Here is a 19,345-nt window from a genome sequence, read left to right on the forward strand (position 1 = left end):
TTATGTTTAATTATAGTTATGAATTTTGAAAACCGTGAAGTGGAAACCGTTGAAACGCGTTTTTCTACAGAATTATGGAATGAAAAAAATTCAAGTTGGTTGTATACGTGCTTTATCCTTACCCAAGCTCATAATAAAACAATGTCTGAAAAATGACAGACATTCGTGAAAAAACATCTCGTGCATTGTATTTTTTTTTTTTTTTCGTTCGCGATTTCTTACGTGTGTTGTTTTTTTCCGACACCTCGTATATATTATATACATATACTCGACTGCGCGATCCTTGAACCAAAAAAAAAATCTTATCACCTCGATCAAATATCCTTATAATATCACAATATATAAGAATTACATAGATATACGTTTATATTCGCACGTGTGACGCGAAGAAACCAGATCCATGCCAATATATATGTATAGAGAAAAAAAAAATGTACGAGGGAAGAAAAACGTCATGGATATATAAACGAAGGTTATAGGGTGAGAAAAAAAATTCCAAATCGTAAAATATGATCGTGCATTGTGTACATTGATGTTATTCGCCTCGAAGAAAGCTTCTTCTCATGATGGATATCAGCTATAATTTTAACGTAGGTATAACGTGTCACTGAAACATGCTGCGCATCGGCATTTAAACAATCAGCAATATCTGTATAATTATAAGGGAGTAACAGAGACGGAAGTGGGTAATAAGCGAGACGAGAAGCCAGAAACTACATCGCGTTGCCGCTGGTGCTGCTCCTGCTGCTCGGCAAGGAAAGATCATTCAAACTTTATACAAGAGCTGTATTTCCCGTTCGCTCCGTGATACACGATCGCGTTTATAGTCAGACAATTACAAGTATACATCATATATCCATATAGATAAATTATACCATTTAACCCGTTCACTTTAAAACGAAAATATTGACTCAAAATGCCTTTGATTGAGTAAAGAAAGACTTTTGGGACTATTTTCAGATGTTTTAGACATGTTTCGGAAATCGCTGGTTTCTTTTCTTTTTTTTTTCAAAATTACCGTTTTTCTCGCAATGTGAGAATAATTCCACAAAATAAACAGCGGCAATCGATTTGTCAGAAAATTTTACTCCTGTTTCATATACTTGACAATTATTTAATATGCAGTATATATCGAGAAAATCTTAAAAAACGAATATCAATATTGTACACTATTGTGTACAAAAAAGCGAATGGGTTAGTTTCACCTTTTAGTAATTAATAACACAATTTTTTTATGCACAGATCTAGGTGTGTCATAAGATTAATACTTAATATAATTCGTTATACACACATGTAAGCTAAAGTACAATTATGGGTCAAGTGTGGTCAATATGCCGGCGAATAAGAAGCCTATGCATGTACATGTGCATGCCTACCTACATACATGCACACATATGTCGACAGGTCGATCGATTTGTACAAAACCAATCCTCGAGAATAGGTCGAATAGGTATGTATGTACCTAATTGTACTTACATAGGGACTTGCACGACCTCGGACTGTATGGTAATATACATGTATGTATTACCTCAGTTGCGGTTAACTTGTATCTCATTTTCCGTGCGAGGTGTTACATAGGCCAGAAGTTAGTTCAGTTCGGTCGATACTCGCAAACGTTATTTATATAACGCGAGCATGCTTTACGCGTTTTTCCATGCGTGTTTTCCGTACGCAAAGTACCTGTTTTCATGACGGTCAAGTGAGTCGGCGAATGCGCATGCGCGGAGTACTGAAAAGACCACTTCTAAGTCCTAGGAGTGTTGAAAGCGGTCCTTTCCGTACTCCGCGCATGCGCTGTCGCGAAAAAATCTGACATTACGCGACCCTAACCTCAATTTCGTGCTTCGTGAAAAAATGCGTAGCATACTCTTGTTATGTAAAGAATCGTGCGCGTCAAGGAGGCAACGGTCTTTTCGCCTCGCGTATTTTCAATATTCGTCTTCGGCTCACCTACGACTCATATTGCAAACTTACGCTCGGCCCTAAAATATCGAGTTTGCATCCTTGTTACACAATATAATATTATTGAAGTTCAACGATCGCGGTTCTTCAATTACTTGCAGAAAGAATCATATTTACATACAATTGAAATTTAGGTATACATATACCTATAATGTAGGCAAAACATTGAATTTCATATAAATGGATCATATTATATTTGTATACATGAATGCACAGAGAAAAGATTTGTTTGCTTTGACGAAATTTGGTTGAAAAATAAGTCGTTTTTCATTCAACGAAAACGTGGTCTGCACGACATTTTGCCTTCTCAAATGTAACCGTATTCATTTGAATTACCAAAGAGAAAAAAATAAAAATAACAATTTCGCCATACTTGGTAAAGTGAACAAATTCTTTGTTTTTTTACGTACATTATTTCATACTCGGAATCTCTGTCGCAATATCACAAAGATCTGGAATTTTCCGTAGTATAGGTTAGGATTGGGTATAATATAAATTATATACTATATATTACAATATAGGTGGTTATGTACATACCCAAACCGGCTCGTTTTCTCTGAGAATAAGTCTTCTCCGTGTTTCTAATTCACCCCTTAGATCCTCTCAGGTACCTACGCCCGGTGGAATTCGGGAATTCGCGGTTCGCCGGCTGACGTAACGTCGACGGCAATGTAGATACGTGTTACATACATATACCATGCCTATATAACGCATATATACGGTTCCGTTCTACCTACTTCGAGAGAGGGTTCCATGTAATTTCAGCTTAAAACGGTGGGATTTTATTTTACGAGCCTGCACCTATATTCTATATACACATATGATTCATATCTATACACACATAACGCACATACATATATCTTATATATACATATATAATATATAAGGTATGTACGCCACGTGTAATGACTGGAGCTGAGAACCGGGCGCCGAATAAAGGTCGATGAATTCGGGTAGTTGTTGTTTCGTGTGTAAAAAAGGAAAGGATTCTGGCGGTGACATCAAAGCTACAATTTTACCGTACAATTTTATATCTTTAACAAGGGAGGTGATGATGGTCCACTGGATCCCGAGATTTTCCACTTTTTATCGTTACGCATATTCACGATTTTTGAAATTTCACGTACGATTTTTCAAAAAAGTATTGGCTCGATCCCTGCAAGCAAAAATCCGGTGCGGATATCCTTTTACGGAAAGATTAAGAGTGCAACACTTATCGAGTAATCCGACTTTCACTGCCGACCAATGAGAAAGCGCGCTGCTGACGCTGCGCATGCGCAACGCGATGTTTGAGTCACGTGTCACTCAGCCGATTGGTCGAAAGTTGAGAACGCTGCAACGCGGGTACGGAGGGCTCTCCTAAGTTCCCAAAAAGGATATTTGAGCCGGGATTTCGTCGGAAAACTAATAAAACCGCGAAAATTTATACATACATGGTGGGTAAAATGAATTGGGTGGAGAAATGAAAAAGGAGAATCTTATCGTTTTATCGAAAAATGTACGGGAGCCATGGAATAGAAGAAAAATGATACATAACTACGGGAGAGATGATCAGAGGAAGAGAACGACTTTACTCTCAAAGCGTTGTCGTCAGCCGCATCGCGAGAGTGACAAGCGTACGTAAAATTACCGGATCACGATAGCCTGAAAGTAAAACGATGAGTCGCGAGACTAGAATAAAGGAAGAGATTGTCTAAGCAAGAAACAAATCCAATAACGATTTTACTCTTTCACGTTCGATGAAAACTGTTTGCTACAGTTCTAGGACTAAATCCACCTGGATTGATTATCCCCGGACTGAATTTCCCGGACAATATGCAAGCGAATCAATTCACCGCGTAAAAAATTACCCCACTCAAAAATTCTTCCGGACATTCATTTTAATTTATTCATTTATTTTAAATATCAGAGTTTCTTCCGTATACAGCAGGTATATTTATTTCATTTTATTTACTATTTATTATCCTGGAGATTTTATTCGGAGAGATTTTAGGCCGAGGGAAAATTTCGTTCAGGGTGATTTTACCCGGAAAATTTAGTCCGGGGGAAATTTATTTCACGGAGATATAAACCGGATGCCGGTTAGGTTGGCTTCAGGGTTAAATTGCTTTTATGGCAGCTTGCAGGGGAAGAAACTCGTCCAGCAACAACAAAGAATGAGGCAAAATCTTTATACGTCAAGTTTTTATTATTAATCATATCGTCGCGTGACTAACGCTGCTTTTGCCACGATAAACCCACAAAGCATAAAACTGTTATAAGAAACGTCCGCAATTCATCGATCAGTTCAGTATTGCTTGATATTATTATATATGTATATACCATGAATATGCTATATATGAAAAGAAATTCCGAAACGAAAAGTATCGAAAGAAAATTTTTTTTTGTAAGAAAAAAATGTTCAACCATACATGACGAATCTGTATATACATATAAGATTCAAATTTTGTTAGGACAATCTTTATTTCAATCCGACGTTAATAATGTGTAAGGCCGAAACCGCAGATATGACAAACACAGATAGATATCGTAAAACAAGAGTTATAGACATCGTCTACATTGCATGATACGGAAATTTCAATTAGCCGTTATCTTAACGTTTTGAAACCGTTCCAAACTCGCGTGGAATTTTGATTCGTAGCTCGTGAATTTGAACGAATTCATTATAGGTATCTTTAAAAGAGAATCTCTTCGTTACTCTGTCTTTATATCTATTCTTGTATATCTCGTACAACGATCGCGCTATTATTGCTACCTACCTAGAGTGAATAATTGTGTTATAATATCGCGGCTTTAATAATAATTGAATAATCACACAGGTACGCAGTAGCCAATCTGAAATTAAACGAAACTGGATTGCAAAAACGCCCTACGTAGTAACGTACGCAATTACGAAGATCTTGCCCGATGAGTATATATATATACGGAGTTATGAAACACTTCAAGATACCAGCACCTACTCGAAGGAGATGTGGGGGGGTGTAAAATCGTTTGATTAGCTGAAACTGATTGTGAAATTGAAATGGGTCTAAACCCCGAGTTCAGATTCTGCGGCGGGTTCAAATTGCGTCGTTAATATTTTAAAACTATCATATTACACAGAGGAAACTGAATCTGATGATCGAACAAATTTACCCCGCATAAAATAAGCCAGAAATTTAAAACTTTAACTTCGAATAATTTTAACGAGCAAAGTTAAGGTAATTAAAAAATTCACCCGAGTACAAAAACAAGATAGAAAATCGATTTTTATTTTTTTCATCGCTCGCGATAAAATAGGGACGGAGATTTTATTTCATTTACTTGAAATCGGTATTTAAACGGCATCCTTGAAATATAAAATATATAACAGTTTACGCATATTTTGGCACGTGTAGACATCGTTAATTATATTCGTGTATTCGTCAACAAAAACACGTATCCAGATGGTTGGGGGGGGGGGCGCTACTTTGGTTTACTTTTTTTCTCTTTAGAAATTACTCTGTAATACAAACCGATATGAGACGAATGAAAAAACGAAAAGTGAAGGGGGGGGGGAGCAAAAACAGACGCTGGCGTGAAAGAAATGCAGACAAATATATTTTTGTTTTCCTCCGAGTTCTGAAAGCCGCGGGAGTAATAAAAGTCAGACGGGGATCCACAAGTTCGTTACACTTCTTTTCTTCAACCTGAAAATATAATCGGATATGCTTATGTGTGGAAATGAAATTGAAATTCTTACTTTCTATGCTGCGTTCGTCTTCTTTAATCGAGACGAAACTCCGTCTGGTCTTTTCTGTCTTCGGTAATTTCAAATTTCTTCGCCGATAATATTATAATCGATGAATATTAATCGTAGAATAATTTAACCGCGTCGGTTTAAACATGTTCAAAACGTCGTCGTATTATTTATATTTAAAAAAATCTTTATGTATACGTGTAATTATACATGTATCGATAAATTTTTAAAAGAAACTTTCTCCAAACTCATAATCACCATACGTGTTCGTATAATATTATTATTATTATTATTGTTGTTGTTATTACTGTTTTTTTGTTTAATACATTTGTATTTGCATCTCATTTGTCGCTTGTAGACACATATGATTAATCGTACAGAAGTATTAATGGAAACGTGAATTATTACACACGGTTTCTGTCCATTTAGAATAACATTTATAGATAGAAAGCACTTTCGTTGAAAAACGTAATGACAATTAAATGTTCCCGTTCACGATACCGCATCACTTTCGTCGAATTCGTGTAACCGGTGCTTCGAACCTTTATGCAGATGAAACACCTGCAAAATTTTCTTTTACTTTATTCTAGTTGACAATCGTACGCACTATATCGTATATATGTATAACTGCACGTACGGTGCGCGGATTTATTTTCATCTGCGTTCTAGACTAGCGTCATCGTCGTTGAAACCGTTTGTCGTTTGCCAAGAATTACAAAGGTGGTGTAGACGGTAGGTAGGTGTGTATACATGTAAGTACTCGAGTACGACAAACCGAGCGAGCTGCTCCACGCGCGGTATTATTCTTTTTATCGTTATGCGATTTCATAGAATGTATATAAATTATTATAAGAATTCAGAAGATACAGAAGAAGAGAAAATTAATACTAAATTAATAAAGAAACGTTTTTGTTTTTCTTATGTATTTTGTTTTATTACATGCGTAACATAAACCAACTCTACAAAACAATTTATACGGACACGTACGTATATGGATGTATAGAATTATTTATACCTTATTTTAAACTTTATTTCATTTATGTACGTATATATTAGTATAATTTAATTTTAATATGGAAGAGAAAAAAAAAGACGAGATATAATTTTCGAGTTTACTTCTTTTTAATACACGGTGTAGATATTGGAATACAGTTTCAGGAATATTGTTAAATTTTTCTGTGTTTTTATTCTCGATAATCCACTAACCAACTGTACGGCATTTACTTGCGGCGAACCGGAGGTCGTCGCGGCGCTTGACACCGGCGGACTGACTGATTTCGGAATTTCCTACTTCCAGCGACTAACTACGAGACGTATGAAGTTTGATGGAAACCGCCCGCGCCCGGATCTCCGAGTCCCCCTGACGCCGGGCAACTTGCGCGCGCTGCCCTCAAGTGGCGTAGACTTACTGAGACAAGTTTATGGGTTCGACAGTTTCGAAGTTTTTCAACAACCAGGCGCGATATCTCGCGGCGCGACGGTCAACCATGAGACACGAATACTCGGGCCTTCTCTATCTTACCGACCGAGGTGGTTATCTTATCTAGGTAAGATCGCGTTGCAGTGCTGATGGGCCGATCTTTGCCAAAGTGCAGATATGAGAAATTTGAACGAAGCGTTCGACTAGCTGACTTCCGAATATTGATTAACCGAACGGTTCTACGGGTTCTACGTCACCCTTTTGCTACGTGAAATATGTGTCTCAACAATGAATAACGAATGTATGCAAATTCCACAAGTCAAGTTTGATTTCCCATATACTGAAGTTCTATTTTAAGGCTTTGTAGTTAGGACGTTAACTGAATTCTAAACGCCGTTTTAGGGCAGAGGTTTACTCAGTATTGACTCACGTTGGAGCGTGAAAGTTCATATCGGGGCTTCGTATCGTAGACTGTAAAGTTTAAGCGTCCATGTATTCGTGTTACCTACGCATTCATATTAAATACAGCGGTAAGTGGTTTGGAAACCCTAAGGCCTAAGGTCAGACGGGCGTTTAACATGGCTACAAAAGATTTTCCGTCGTTTCGTAATCTTGTTATACTGTATTTATAAGGTATACATTGCGCATATGCGACTTAAACGATGTACGCGTAATAATATGTATAATACCTTCAGTCAAAGTATTGCACAAAAAGACGCCGTATTGAATAGCAATAAATAACAGTTAAAGTAAATGCTTCTGTTTAGCTGATAAAAAAATGAAAAACGGAAAACAAAAGAGAGCCAAGCGCGCTCATTTATAAGCGAATGAAAGACGGTTGAAATAATCGAATAATTCGTTGCAACAATGAATCAACCGACTACGTTCAAATTGGTGAACGAGATGGTGGCGCGCTCTGGAGACTGCCGTTGGAAAACCGAGGCTCTGTAGTCCTGCGTATCCCATTGGATATCCAGTGGATGGCCGAAAAACGACAGATAACGAAGACCAGTGTCGTTGTTAGAAGCAGGAGGGGAACAACGGGAGCAAGGGAATCGCGATGGAGATAGCTATACTTTGATTTAAAAAAATTAAACGTCTTTATGTAGCGTTTTACGTATTCAAAAGACGGTTGTTTGTTACGCGATGAGTGAAGCAAATCAGGAAACGTCCGTAACGAGCACCCAGGATCGGATAACGCCAGTTGAAGGTAAAAATTCATTCGGCCATATTTATTGTTCCGCGTTGTTTATCAATATTTAACCTAAAAACGGAGAAACCTATAAACGGAGAAACCTATAAACGTATCGCATTTTTTTCTCCCTATATTTTTCAATTAAATATCGAAAATTATATCAAGCCCAAATTTTCACATATCCGCCGTTATCGTATCCCTGCAAATTTTGCGAACGAATACCTTTTCCTGCTTCGGTTTCGCTTCGCGTACGAAAATTGTCTCTTCCGTCGTCTTTCATCTGTTTCGCTATGATTATTGGCAATCAAATTTCCCTCCGAATTACCGCACTTGTTAAATCAAGTATCTTGTTCGTATGTATAACCAATTGGCCTGCTTCACCCCTTGAAAATCCACGAATAGTCACGTGCGAATATTGCCGAATATCGTCGCAAATATTCAAGCGATGTTTCTTCACATTTTAATATTACGCAAGGTTTGTAACGCTTGGATATTAAAATAATTAGCTTTTCATTCTCATGTTTCCATTTTGAGTCTTGAGACAAAGAAGGGTCGTTTAGCATCTGGTCATTTCCGGGGGGAAAGAGGGGTGGAGAAGTGAAAGAAAACCCGAAAATTTCCCAAACAAAGACAATCTTTTAGCATTATTCTTTTTGTTTCCGATTTGTTGACTTAAAAATTGAACAATTTTTTCTATAATTTGACTGAATTTACCCCATTAAATCCTCACGTTTTTTGTTTTACATCTAAAAATGTATCTCCAAACAAATAGAGTCATTTGATCAATGGTTTACACCTGTACAAAGTCTCAGTAAAAATTCGTCGTATATATTTAAATTCCTCTTCTTCAATTTTAAATTAATAGATTTAATTGCATAGAAAATTTATTTCACCGACAAATAATACACAGTATTGACCAACGCGTTTTTTGAAAAAATGAATTTACATCCGCAGTTAATGAAAATGGAACAGCACTTGAAAGAAATGAAGAGACTAAGGCTGAATATGAAGGAAGTAAATCGACTGTTGAAGAACTGTTCCCTTGGATTTCAGAATTCAAGAAAAAGTGTAGGTGCCTTCTGGCTCAGCCCAATATCGTCTCGTTAATAAAGCTCATGAAATTCTACGCCAGGTAAATATTGATTGATGACGGTATTTCAAAAGAAATTATAAAACTGCAATCATTGAAAATGTTACAAAAGTTCAATGCAAAACTGATCACTAAAATTGGCTAGAGTGCATTAAGTATCATGTAAAAAATACTTGACTTATTATATCAATTCGCCTAATATGAGAGTGAGAAATATTCCATTTACTATAAAGAAGTGTTTCTGAGCACAAAAAGTGTGAATTCTAAAAAGATGACTGAAAAATTTAATGTAGATTTCGTTTTAGACAGCTCGAAGCAAAATCTAGAGATCGCATGTATATAATTCGTAAAATTGGACATTATAGTTGCACATAAATACAATAAAGGCAAAATAACTTATATAATTGATTGCATATGCATCTTAGTGTCGCACCGTTTTTAATTTACCCACTCTATAGATCAGTAAATGTACAAAAAAAAAAAAGAATATGAGCACTGGACTATAGATTCTAAAACAAAGTTGTTATGAAAAATTGAACATAAATTTACAAAGCAGATTGCTGGAAAAAAATCTAACAGGCGAGATTTTCCCTTGTTTCTGAAAACACTCGTTCATTGATACGATGCATTTGTGTTACAGAAATGTGAGCGTTAACGTTACCGAATGTTACACCAAACCTTATAGGGCAGCCAAATTAAAAGATTCGATTAGCGAGACGTTGCTTTTCTTTTTATTCTTCTATCGAGAACTTGTAGAGGTAAGTAATCAAACATCACCCTCTATTGCAATCGCAATTCGGATTCTTTTTGCACAGCAAATAAATGGAAGTTCAAAATTGGTTTAAAAATATTTTAGATATGCGATAGAAATTCATACCTGGATAAGATGTCGGATTTATTGGCGATGTACATGGATATGGAACTGAAGGCATCTCGGCGAGGGAAAGAACACCACAGCAAAATTGCCGCCCGTCTAACGTCTTGCCTCTTTGTTTACCTTGGCAAGTTGATTTACACTCAACCTGCTTCTTTAGTTGCACCATCGCTGAAATTATAACAATAAACTTCGATTACTTTAACCACTGCTCTATACTTATCTATTCAATTGGTTTTGTTGATTAATGGCCAGAGACTAGTGGCACAAATATTATTGCATAAAGTTTGAATTTAATGTGTTAAATCACGATTGCTGGCAATGTACACTATGAAAAATGTGTAACTGTTTTAAAATAATTTGCAGAAAACTCAAACGATCACATTCTGGATACATTCATCAAAGCAAAATTCATCAATCGGAATTACCATGATATCTTGGATCCAATCCTAACGTAAGCTGATTAAGAATTGCATGAATATCTGTTCGACAACAGAAGAGTTTGCTGATTTTGCTAGATGTTGCTAAACCGATCTGCAAGTCACTTGGTAACAATTAAATAAACAAGTTACGTTTCCCTCACAGAAAAATATCCAAGACTATACCTGCACGACATAATTGTGACACAATGTATGTTCGTTACCTGTTGATCTACCGGCTTTGGAAAAAAGTAAATAGCAACGCGACCGTGAAGAATCAGATAAATTCAACAGCCATTTCACACCTAGGGCCACCTCCCGTGTGTCCGACACCATTTCTGGCCAAATATGTGCTGCCAAAGGTTCCAAAATCTCAGGCAAATTCGACTAAATTTCTTTTACTACACAAATTTGATATAGAACAGTCGTGCAAATTATTTATCCAATACTGCAAGGAAAATCGAGAGGATGAAGATCAGGGTGACCTTGGTAAACCAAATTTCACTCCAAACGTACCTAGCTTGGATAACTTGGAAGTGGTATGTACCTAAAACTTTATATTACCTGCTTTCGTTTTATATAAATACTTTTTTTTAGACAACTGCTGTTCTGCGAATCTAGATAGGATAGACAAATTAGATTCAATCTTGCATGAGTAATTTATGGTGTTTTATATGTAGTAACAACAGTAAAACATAATTGTTAAGTTCATTTTTTTTCTGAGTTGAAATTTTTGCAGTTATGAAAGTGCTGTCAAATCTCAAAATATGGTGTTAAATATAAGGGAAACTTGTAGGTTTAAGATTGCATTTATTTGTTCAAGACATAATTTGAAGGGGAAAGAAAATTTTTCAAGTTAATCTTCCAAGGATTTGTTTCTAACATTTAATATACACGTGTATATTTATTCCCAGTTGGGAGGCAGTGGCATGTGCAGAGATACGAACCACATTGACAATCTGAACGACAATGTCAATATACCAGGTGCAGAAACATGCCAGCGAAATTTGGTGAAAACAAACTGCATCTGCAGCGGCAGCGGGATTTGTATGGGAAAATGTTCAGCCCAAGAAGGTACGAAATCGGTAAATAACATGAAAACAAAACATGAGTCTAGTAAAGTAATACCATTGAAGCCGCATAAACCTGGAAAAGTACCGCCAAGACCTAAATCAAAGAAGACAGGTGACATTCTGTACATTGATTTAACGACCGAAGAAATAACGGAAAAAGTTATAAAAAAGAAGAAGCAGCTCAAGCTGCACTGGCTGGCAGAAGTGAAGAAGAAACTTAACACGAAAAGTGCAAAAACAGGGGAAAAAAAGAAGAAAACTCAATCTGATGCGAGCAATTCATTTAACAACTTACCACTCCCTGGTATAATTGACAGCACCTCGGCTAAGTCTTTGTCGACTGCGACTACTCCAGAGCCTTCGGTTTTGCCAGTTAATGATGTCACTAATCCTGTTTCACCCGCATCGTTGCCAAGTGTGACGACGCAAGTGCCTGAAAATTGCGTATTGTCAAACTTTGCAAATGACTTTGTTCCTGCAGAAAATTTAGCGAACTCTAATAAAGACGAAACGCCTGAGTTTGTTGAGAAACTGACGACGTGTGGAGCAACAAAGACAGTTACAATTCCTTGCACAGATTCTAGTCACATGTTAAAGCGTGATACAAATTGCAACAATTCATTGTCCGAAATCCAATCAGAAACATCTGTTGCTCAATTGTCCAATACTTTAAGTCATATGTGCGAAACTTATGACGATGACAGCAGCACTACCGATAACAATAGTAAGAATCACGTGAACAGTCCATCTAAACAAAATGAAACAGGTACTCTAACTGCTTCCACTGAAAACGACAGCATGTCCATGGTCCACAAACAAGTATTAAGTACAGAAAGAGAAGAGATTTGTGAAACATCTGAAGTTTACAGAAGTCCTTCGCAGAGCTCCGATGTCGCTGTCATTTTCACTCGAGATGCTTCGGATGTGGCAATTGTCGATCTTGATGAATATGTAGAGGACAATACTGAAATAAGCGAGTCGTGCGAGAATTCTAATATCACTTCTGAGATTGAAAACATAAGACTGGACTCATCGTTATCCAGCTACTTCACGAGCGATGCGATACGTGAGAATAATATCAGGAACGATTTACCAAGGATTAAAGATGAGTTTAATAATGATCTAACGAACATAACTTTCCACACTAATAAACTTAGATTAACAAACTCTGGCGAAACGTATTTAAATACGCTGAATGATACTGTGCAAGAGCAGTCGGTAGACGTTGAGAATAAGTCAGGTAAAATTCAGAATGTAATAAACTTTGCTGTGAAAGAGGAAAGCACTGATAACGTTGCCGCCTTTGAAGTCATTGATTCTGAGAATACAAACTCTGCTAAATTTCATCTGCAAGACAACGTAAATCAGATTATTGTAGATGCAATCAAAGAACCAGAAGTAGATAATAAAATAATGATTGCGATAGAAAAGGAAGAAGAAGTGGACTCCTATCATTGTCAGATTGAGCAGAATACCGAAGAAAGTTTTGAAAAATCTGATCCTATTAAGTACGATATTATGAAAAAGTATGATTACAAATCTAGTGAAGGCGATCAATTTGATGGTACGGAATTAACGAAATTCACTGAGTTAGAGATCGTCGAAAGACAGCAGCATGATTTTAAAAACAAGGAATCTAAGTCTGAAACTGCAGATAAATTGACGACTAGCGTGGAGAATGAATATGTCGATGAACAGACATTGATACCAAAGATAAACGAAACTTTGATTTGTACTGAGAATATTGACGATAATATTCATGATATTTCGAATGATCTATTAGCGAGTCAAGAGTCTCAATTTCGTGAAAATATTGACGGCTTATCACTGCTGGCCAGTGTATCACAGCATGTATCCAACCTTGAGTATTCCGAGAAATCGCTAACTAAACCAAAAATTGTAGACGAAGAAATTTCGTGTCTTGCCACGAAAATTAAAAGAAGTCATTTATTGAGGAATAAGGGTGTGATCAAAGAAGTCAGTAATGAAATCTTGCTTGACGTAAATAACACCATCAGCTGCAAGAGTATCAACGAAATACAGGATATATGGCAAAAAATAAACGACAATAAAATCCACGGGACTGACTTGGGGTTAGAAAGCTCATATAATAATATAACAGAAAATGAATCTTTAGACACGATTCCTCTTGTTCTAGAAACAACGGTGGATCTCAATTCAAGTACACTGCATAACAATATGATCTCAGTTGATAACGTAACGCAGATGATTAAGGACAGTACAAACGTTATAGTTAACGGAGAGACCGTTGTTCTGTTACAAAAATCGCCAAACAGTAATTTATACATTATCAACAAAGCTAGCGATAATACAGCCGAGTGTTTGGACGAGGATAAGAAGAGCACCACTAATACAACCAAAAGGATCTCTACAGCTATGCGCGATATTATGAACCACATTCCGATAAATCTCTCGAGAAAGAACACGGATCGTCAAGATGGAGGGAAAATTCAACGTTATAAAGTGCATACTGTTGGTAAGAACAGAGTTTCCAGACAGTTAAAATCAGTCATTGATAGGTGTAGCCAACACAGAGATAAATCGGATATCGGATATATTAAGAAGGAAATTCTGAGCAAAAGTAACTACGATGAGATCTTTAGACAGCGAAGTACCGATACACCGCAATCTGTGATAGAGTTAGAGTCTATCGAAAAACCGCTGCCACCGGTAACCAGACTCACTGAAACGCCGACCGATGTTCAGATGACGACGAATCAGCGGGTCAGTCAAGAATCTGGTGTGATTAATATGACAACAACTGGAAGATTGAGCGGGAAATTATCAAGTAAGAAGCATGAAGATAAAGCTAAAGGTACGTCGATTGAAAATGTAACATTTAAACATAATATAAAACAAGAATTTGAAAGCTGTGTCGACGGCTCGTCTACCGAAAGATCATCCTGCTATGGAAGTCAATTAACGCCTGGCGATTTTCATCTGCAGGTATCGAAAAAAAATTATAATAATATTAATTCCAGTAACATGTTGCCTTTAAACCCAAGGAGCCCACCTAAAATTCCACATGTCTATAGCACAGTGACTACATCTGCAAATTTGTACAGTCTTGAACATGAGCACTGTGACTGTGCACCTTGTAATATGAAGGTGAGTTCTTCCCAGCCGTATCAAACAATCCCACAACCTATTCCGACTTGTCAACTGTCCCATTGTGCTTGTTTGAAATGTGCTTACGAGTTACATTACAGACAATATCTACCCCGCTCTTCCTATCTTCAAACGAATTCCTACTTTGTCCCTACCGATGCTAAACCAACATCTAAAAACAATGTTGTACAAGAAAAGGCGTTGAAGCTGACCGAAGCAGTTTTGGCAAAATTCGACGACGATCAGTTGCTGCATAAAATTGAACAGAGTATTATAGATAATAAGGTATCAAACCCGACCAATGCTAAAAATAACGTTCCAGACGTGAAGTATAAACCTGAATTCGATAGTAAATTACCTTTGAAAAAGAGACTAAAAGCCCATGCAATGATGTCGATGAGTTATCAAGACACACCGATAAAACTTGAAAAAGTTGAAAACTATCCAGGGACACCGATGATGTCCATAGCGGCGCTGGAAGCCAGAAATCTCACGCAGAATGCCGTCCCTGTTTTCGAACAAAAACCAACGATGCCTTCCGCAGTAATAGAATTATCTCCTCGACTCAAAGACGATTCATCTCATCACACTACGGAGATGATAAGAAGGGATTATTTGAAGGATACTTCGCTTACTTCGATAGGAAATTGCGTCAACGTGGATGAGAAAACAAGAAAAATGAATCATCATCGGCGTCAAACTGCTGCTGAAGTGAACGTTACAGCGTCCGGATGTCAGAAAAGTTTTAAAACCCCGGCCCAGCGTAAAGAGGTCTCAATTTCATCGCCAACTTCGTTGAAAAGAAAAGCTACCACCGTTCCCAACCACCCAAAGAGTCCTAAAAAAGTGAAAAAGGCAAACGTTGGTAAAACTAAAGGTAGACAAACCAGAAGCTCTACAAGAAACATTCCCAAAGTGGATTACAACTACGATGGTATAATTGATCTTGCCGATCCTAAATTGAACACGTTTACCGAATTGAAACGTAAACGTAAAAAGACCGGCCGATGATTAATATTATTTGACATGGAGAAGTGAGAACGATTATTGTTATAAAATATAAAATAAGCGAGGAGAAGAGATCGTTGCATGGGCTATTTAAAATTCAAATCCTAATATTTGTGTATATAGTTGTAATTAAGCCATAGCAGGAAGATTCTAGATGACATAACGCCTCGTCAGAAGATGGAACAATGAAGATTTAATACATCAGCATTTCATCATGAAGATAACGAGTCGCGCCAGAGAAGAAGCAGGATCGTCTTCACTGGAAGATATTTGAAAGAAACATTGTTGATTCTATATTTTCAAAGTATTTAGAACTTGAGTTACAAAAAAAAAAAACCGTAAAAATTTTTCATAATCTATCAAGTATATACATATATACTTACTACCAGCTGATAAATTTTCGAAAAACAGAAAAAATGGAAAATCGAGACATATGCGTCCCATAAAAGAATGTAAATAGAAACATGTATATACTCAAACACATGTATGCAAACATACATGATATTTTTCACTTCAGGAAATATTGCATGGGTCAAATAAATAACAAATTCTCATTTTTACTTTGGAGAAAAGAAACAAGAAAACAAAAAGCGGTAAAAAAAAAAAACAGCGAATTTTATGCAAATTAATAAGCTGTGAGAGTAGAATCTTTTCTGTGTTTGAAAAATTGCAAAGTTAATATTGGTGTAGAGATCTTGTTTGAAAAAAATATTTATACAGTCATTAGTAGATTTTATATTTAAAAAAAAAAAAAGATAATAGTATTTATAGTAAATTCTGGCATCGATACTACTCCTACTACTTCTACTACTAGTACTACTACTACTACGTCTGCCTGGAGGTAAGACCACTTTATCCTGTGATAAAATAATCTAGAAAATATGTGTGTTACCACAATATTGTGGAAGAAAAATCTATTCGTGATATATGAAAGCGTTAGAAATTGATGTTTCACAAAGATAAAACTTATAGGTGCATGATTTGCGGATCAGAAGATTATAACTTTGCTAAAGGCAAAGGACAGAAAGAGAGAAATTTATCGATGTTTTTTTTATTTTTTTTTTTTTTTCTAAAATTCATTGTTATATCTACGCACTTTTAACGTGCTATGGTGATATTAAGGTGATCTATTGATCCAGATACGGCAAAGAAGTTATTTTACCTTAAATTTTAGGAAAACAAAAAAAAATTATAATTTTCCAAATTTTATTTATCTACCTTTATTGATGTTTATTGGCTGCTTATCAAAATTTCGCCAACACTATTATTAATATTATTACTATTAATATTACTACATTTGTTATGTTTTATTTTTACGCGTATTCGAACGTACTATATCGGGCAATTACAGTACAAGTTATTTCCATAGTGTCTGTATCGAATTCCAGTGCGATTACTCTTGAAAGAAAATTAATAGAAAAAATGGTAACGAAGATGATATGAGAACGTTTCATTGAACGTTTACAAGGATACTATTTAAAAAGCCTTTCTTCAAATTTACCTTATTGTGGGTATACAAAAGTATGAAAATTACAATATATTTTTGGAGAGAATTTTAATATAGATCATTTAAACTGATTAATTAATAATGTCGAATAACATATTGTTAAATGTGTGTCGCAGATTTTTATTGCAACTCAGCCACCTAAAGAAAAGCGACCCCGAATACACTGTGTGCACAATAATTTGGCGACCCACGATTAAAGCTATAAAAATTGATCTTCCAAAAGATACATGCCTACATACTAATACAAAACGCAATTTTGTGAAGAAAAAGAATAAGAGACACTCATACGCTACGCGATACACAAAAAAAAAAAGAAACAAAATACTCGATTCGCCCTTCGCGATTTCAAAAGCCAAAAATAAAGAAATGGAGGCAAAATGTCACATAAATCTGAAATCTAATTGCGCTAGTCGCCCTCTCAATATTAAACAAAATTAACAAGAACAAAAGAAATTATTCGAATGCGATAATCGCGATCGTATTTACTAACCTACGGCGCTAATCATCACGGATTTTGACTCAATTTTAATTACGGCGCTATTCGTCAAACACAAAAAAAGAAGTAAGTGAACAGAGTCGAATCTTGCAACTAATCATGGCGCTAATCTGTCGATTGCGCTATTCGCAACGGCATTACAGAACCCTAATAATTATTCCGCTTCTCAGAAAAATAATCCTCAATATAACACAAGCTTGACTTAAGAGGGCTAACCGCGACGCATTCGAAACTCTAATATTACTTTAAAAAAAGAAAAAACCCAACCGCGTACACCAGCGATACGCGACCTAGTAGAGTTTCCTAGTTTTCGAAACACGAACGCGACTAAATCCCATGCACCGGAATTTGGCTTTACTTTTGACTTTACAAACGAAATGACTGTTATTTAAAAATCGTGATTCTACTCTAAATTTTCAACAAACATAAATTGACTCTACGCGTTATCGCGAAACTCAAGCTACGGCCACGAAACAAAGAAAATTTGCAAACGAATTTCGAGTACGCTTCCAACGCATTTTTCAAAATGTCGAACCGTGAATCGGTGTGCCGATCTAATTCACATCTAAATTAGTTCGCAGAAAATCAACAGCGCTTACCGTAATAAAGCCACGCCAAGAAAACCACCAAATTCTTCGTATCGATAAAAGGTAGCTTCGCTGTAACAGACAACTTTACTCTAACTTTTTCAAACTCGAAACTTTCAATTTCCCAACCAAAGGTCTAATCCACGGAGTAGGTCTAATCTACCGGAATCAAACACAAGAGTGACTAATTCCACGTAGCGTAGCGTAGCTGGAAGTTCAAACAATCCGCCATTACGATTCGCAATATTGCCCGATTCTTATTGGCTCTTCGATTAGGTATTTCTGGTATTTCACTCGATCCTCCAGAAATCGTCCGTGGCGTAGTCACGACTTCGCGTTCGCGATGCAATGAGGCGTTAGTGTAGCGAAATAAGGCCAACGACGGGAATCCCCCTCCAATTCCCTCGCGGCGTGACTCTGACGCTTCTTTCGTAGCCCCGTAACGTGTTCCGATCACGATTTCAGCCTCACGCTCCTCGATCTTTCCTCAGAACTCCCGCGATGTTGTCGCATATACTTGAAATGAAAAATAAACAATAATAAATATATTTCATTAGCTAGCCTGTAAAATGTCCCCTCTCAGAATATAGGATGCGTGACCCTTGTCTTGACGCTATTTTCAAAAATTATTCGAATCAACGGTCACTATTACAAAATCCATAATTTTGGGTTCAGCTTAGGGTTCGAGGAGCCGTTTGTAACGTGCATTAGGAATGCTATATTACAAACGAAACATATATATATATAAACGTATTATCTTCCCAGGATAATAGAAAACTGTGATTTTGATATCTTGTACACGATAATCGAGTAATTAATAAGTACTAAAGGTGGTATATGGTGCTATTTTTTTTTTATATGACATAG

The 19,345-nt window shown here is 36.5% G+C and overlaps 2 protein-coding genes across 4 annotated transcripts in view; one reads left to right on the top strand and one right to left on the bottom strand.

Moving 5' to 3' along the window:
• Positions 1 to 19,345, bottom strand: part of LOC124212399 (melatonin receptor type 1B-A) — a 48,854-nt gene that overhangs the window by 22,923 nt on the left and 6,586 nt on the right. Inside the window, exons 3-5 of one of the 3 annotated variants that reach the window (XM_046612353.2) lie at positions 18,491 to 18,994; positions 10,263 to 10,430; positions 5,684 to 6,241 (exon numbers count right to left, since the gene is read on the bottom strand). The gene's annotated coding sequence lies outside the window, so the exon portion shown is untranslated. Of the gene's footprint in view, positions 1 to 5,683; positions 6,242 to 6,695; positions 7,106 to 10,262; positions 10,431 to 18,490; positions 18,995 to 19,345 lie in introns of those variants that run through there. The other 2 variants (XM_046612355.2, XM_046612356.2) reach the window with 2 other exon arrangements.
• Positions 8,095 to 16,273, top strand: LOC124212390 (uncharacterized). The gene is made up of 7 exons (XM_046612335.2): positions 8,095 to 8,310; positions 9,250 to 9,427; positions 10,026 to 10,143; positions 10,242 to 10,386; positions 10,626 to 10,713; positions 10,845 to 11,217; positions 11,593 to 16,273. The coding sequence occupies exons 1-7, from the start codon at positions 8,247 to 8,249 to the stop codon at positions 15,889 to 15,891; spliced, it is 5,265 nt and encodes a 1,754-aa protein (XP_046468291.1). The 5' UTR covers positions 8,095 to 8,246; the 3' UTR covers positions 15,892 to 16,273.

The sequence above is a fragment of the Neodiprion pinetum genome, chromosome 2 (genome assembly GCF_021155775.2).
Source record: "Neodiprion pinetum isolate iyNeoPine1 chromosome 2, iyNeoPine1.2, whole genome shotgun sequence".
NCBI classification, from domain to species: Eukaryota; Metazoa; Arthropoda; class Insecta; order Hymenoptera; family Diprionidae; genus Neodiprion; species Neodiprion pinetum.

Coding starts and splice junctions, on each gene's coding strand:
- LOC124212390 (XM_046612335.2), top strand. CDS start 8,247: ATGAGTGAAGCAAATCAGGAAACGTCCGTAACGAGCACCCAGGATCGG. Junction 10,387..10,625: donor TTGCCTCTTTGTTTACCTTG/GCAAGTTGATTT, acceptor AATAATTTGCAG/AAAACTCAAACGATCACATT. Junction 10,714..10,844: donor ATCTTGGATCCAATCCTAAC/GTAAGCTGATTA, acceptor TTTCCCTCACAG/AAAAATATCCAAGACTATAC.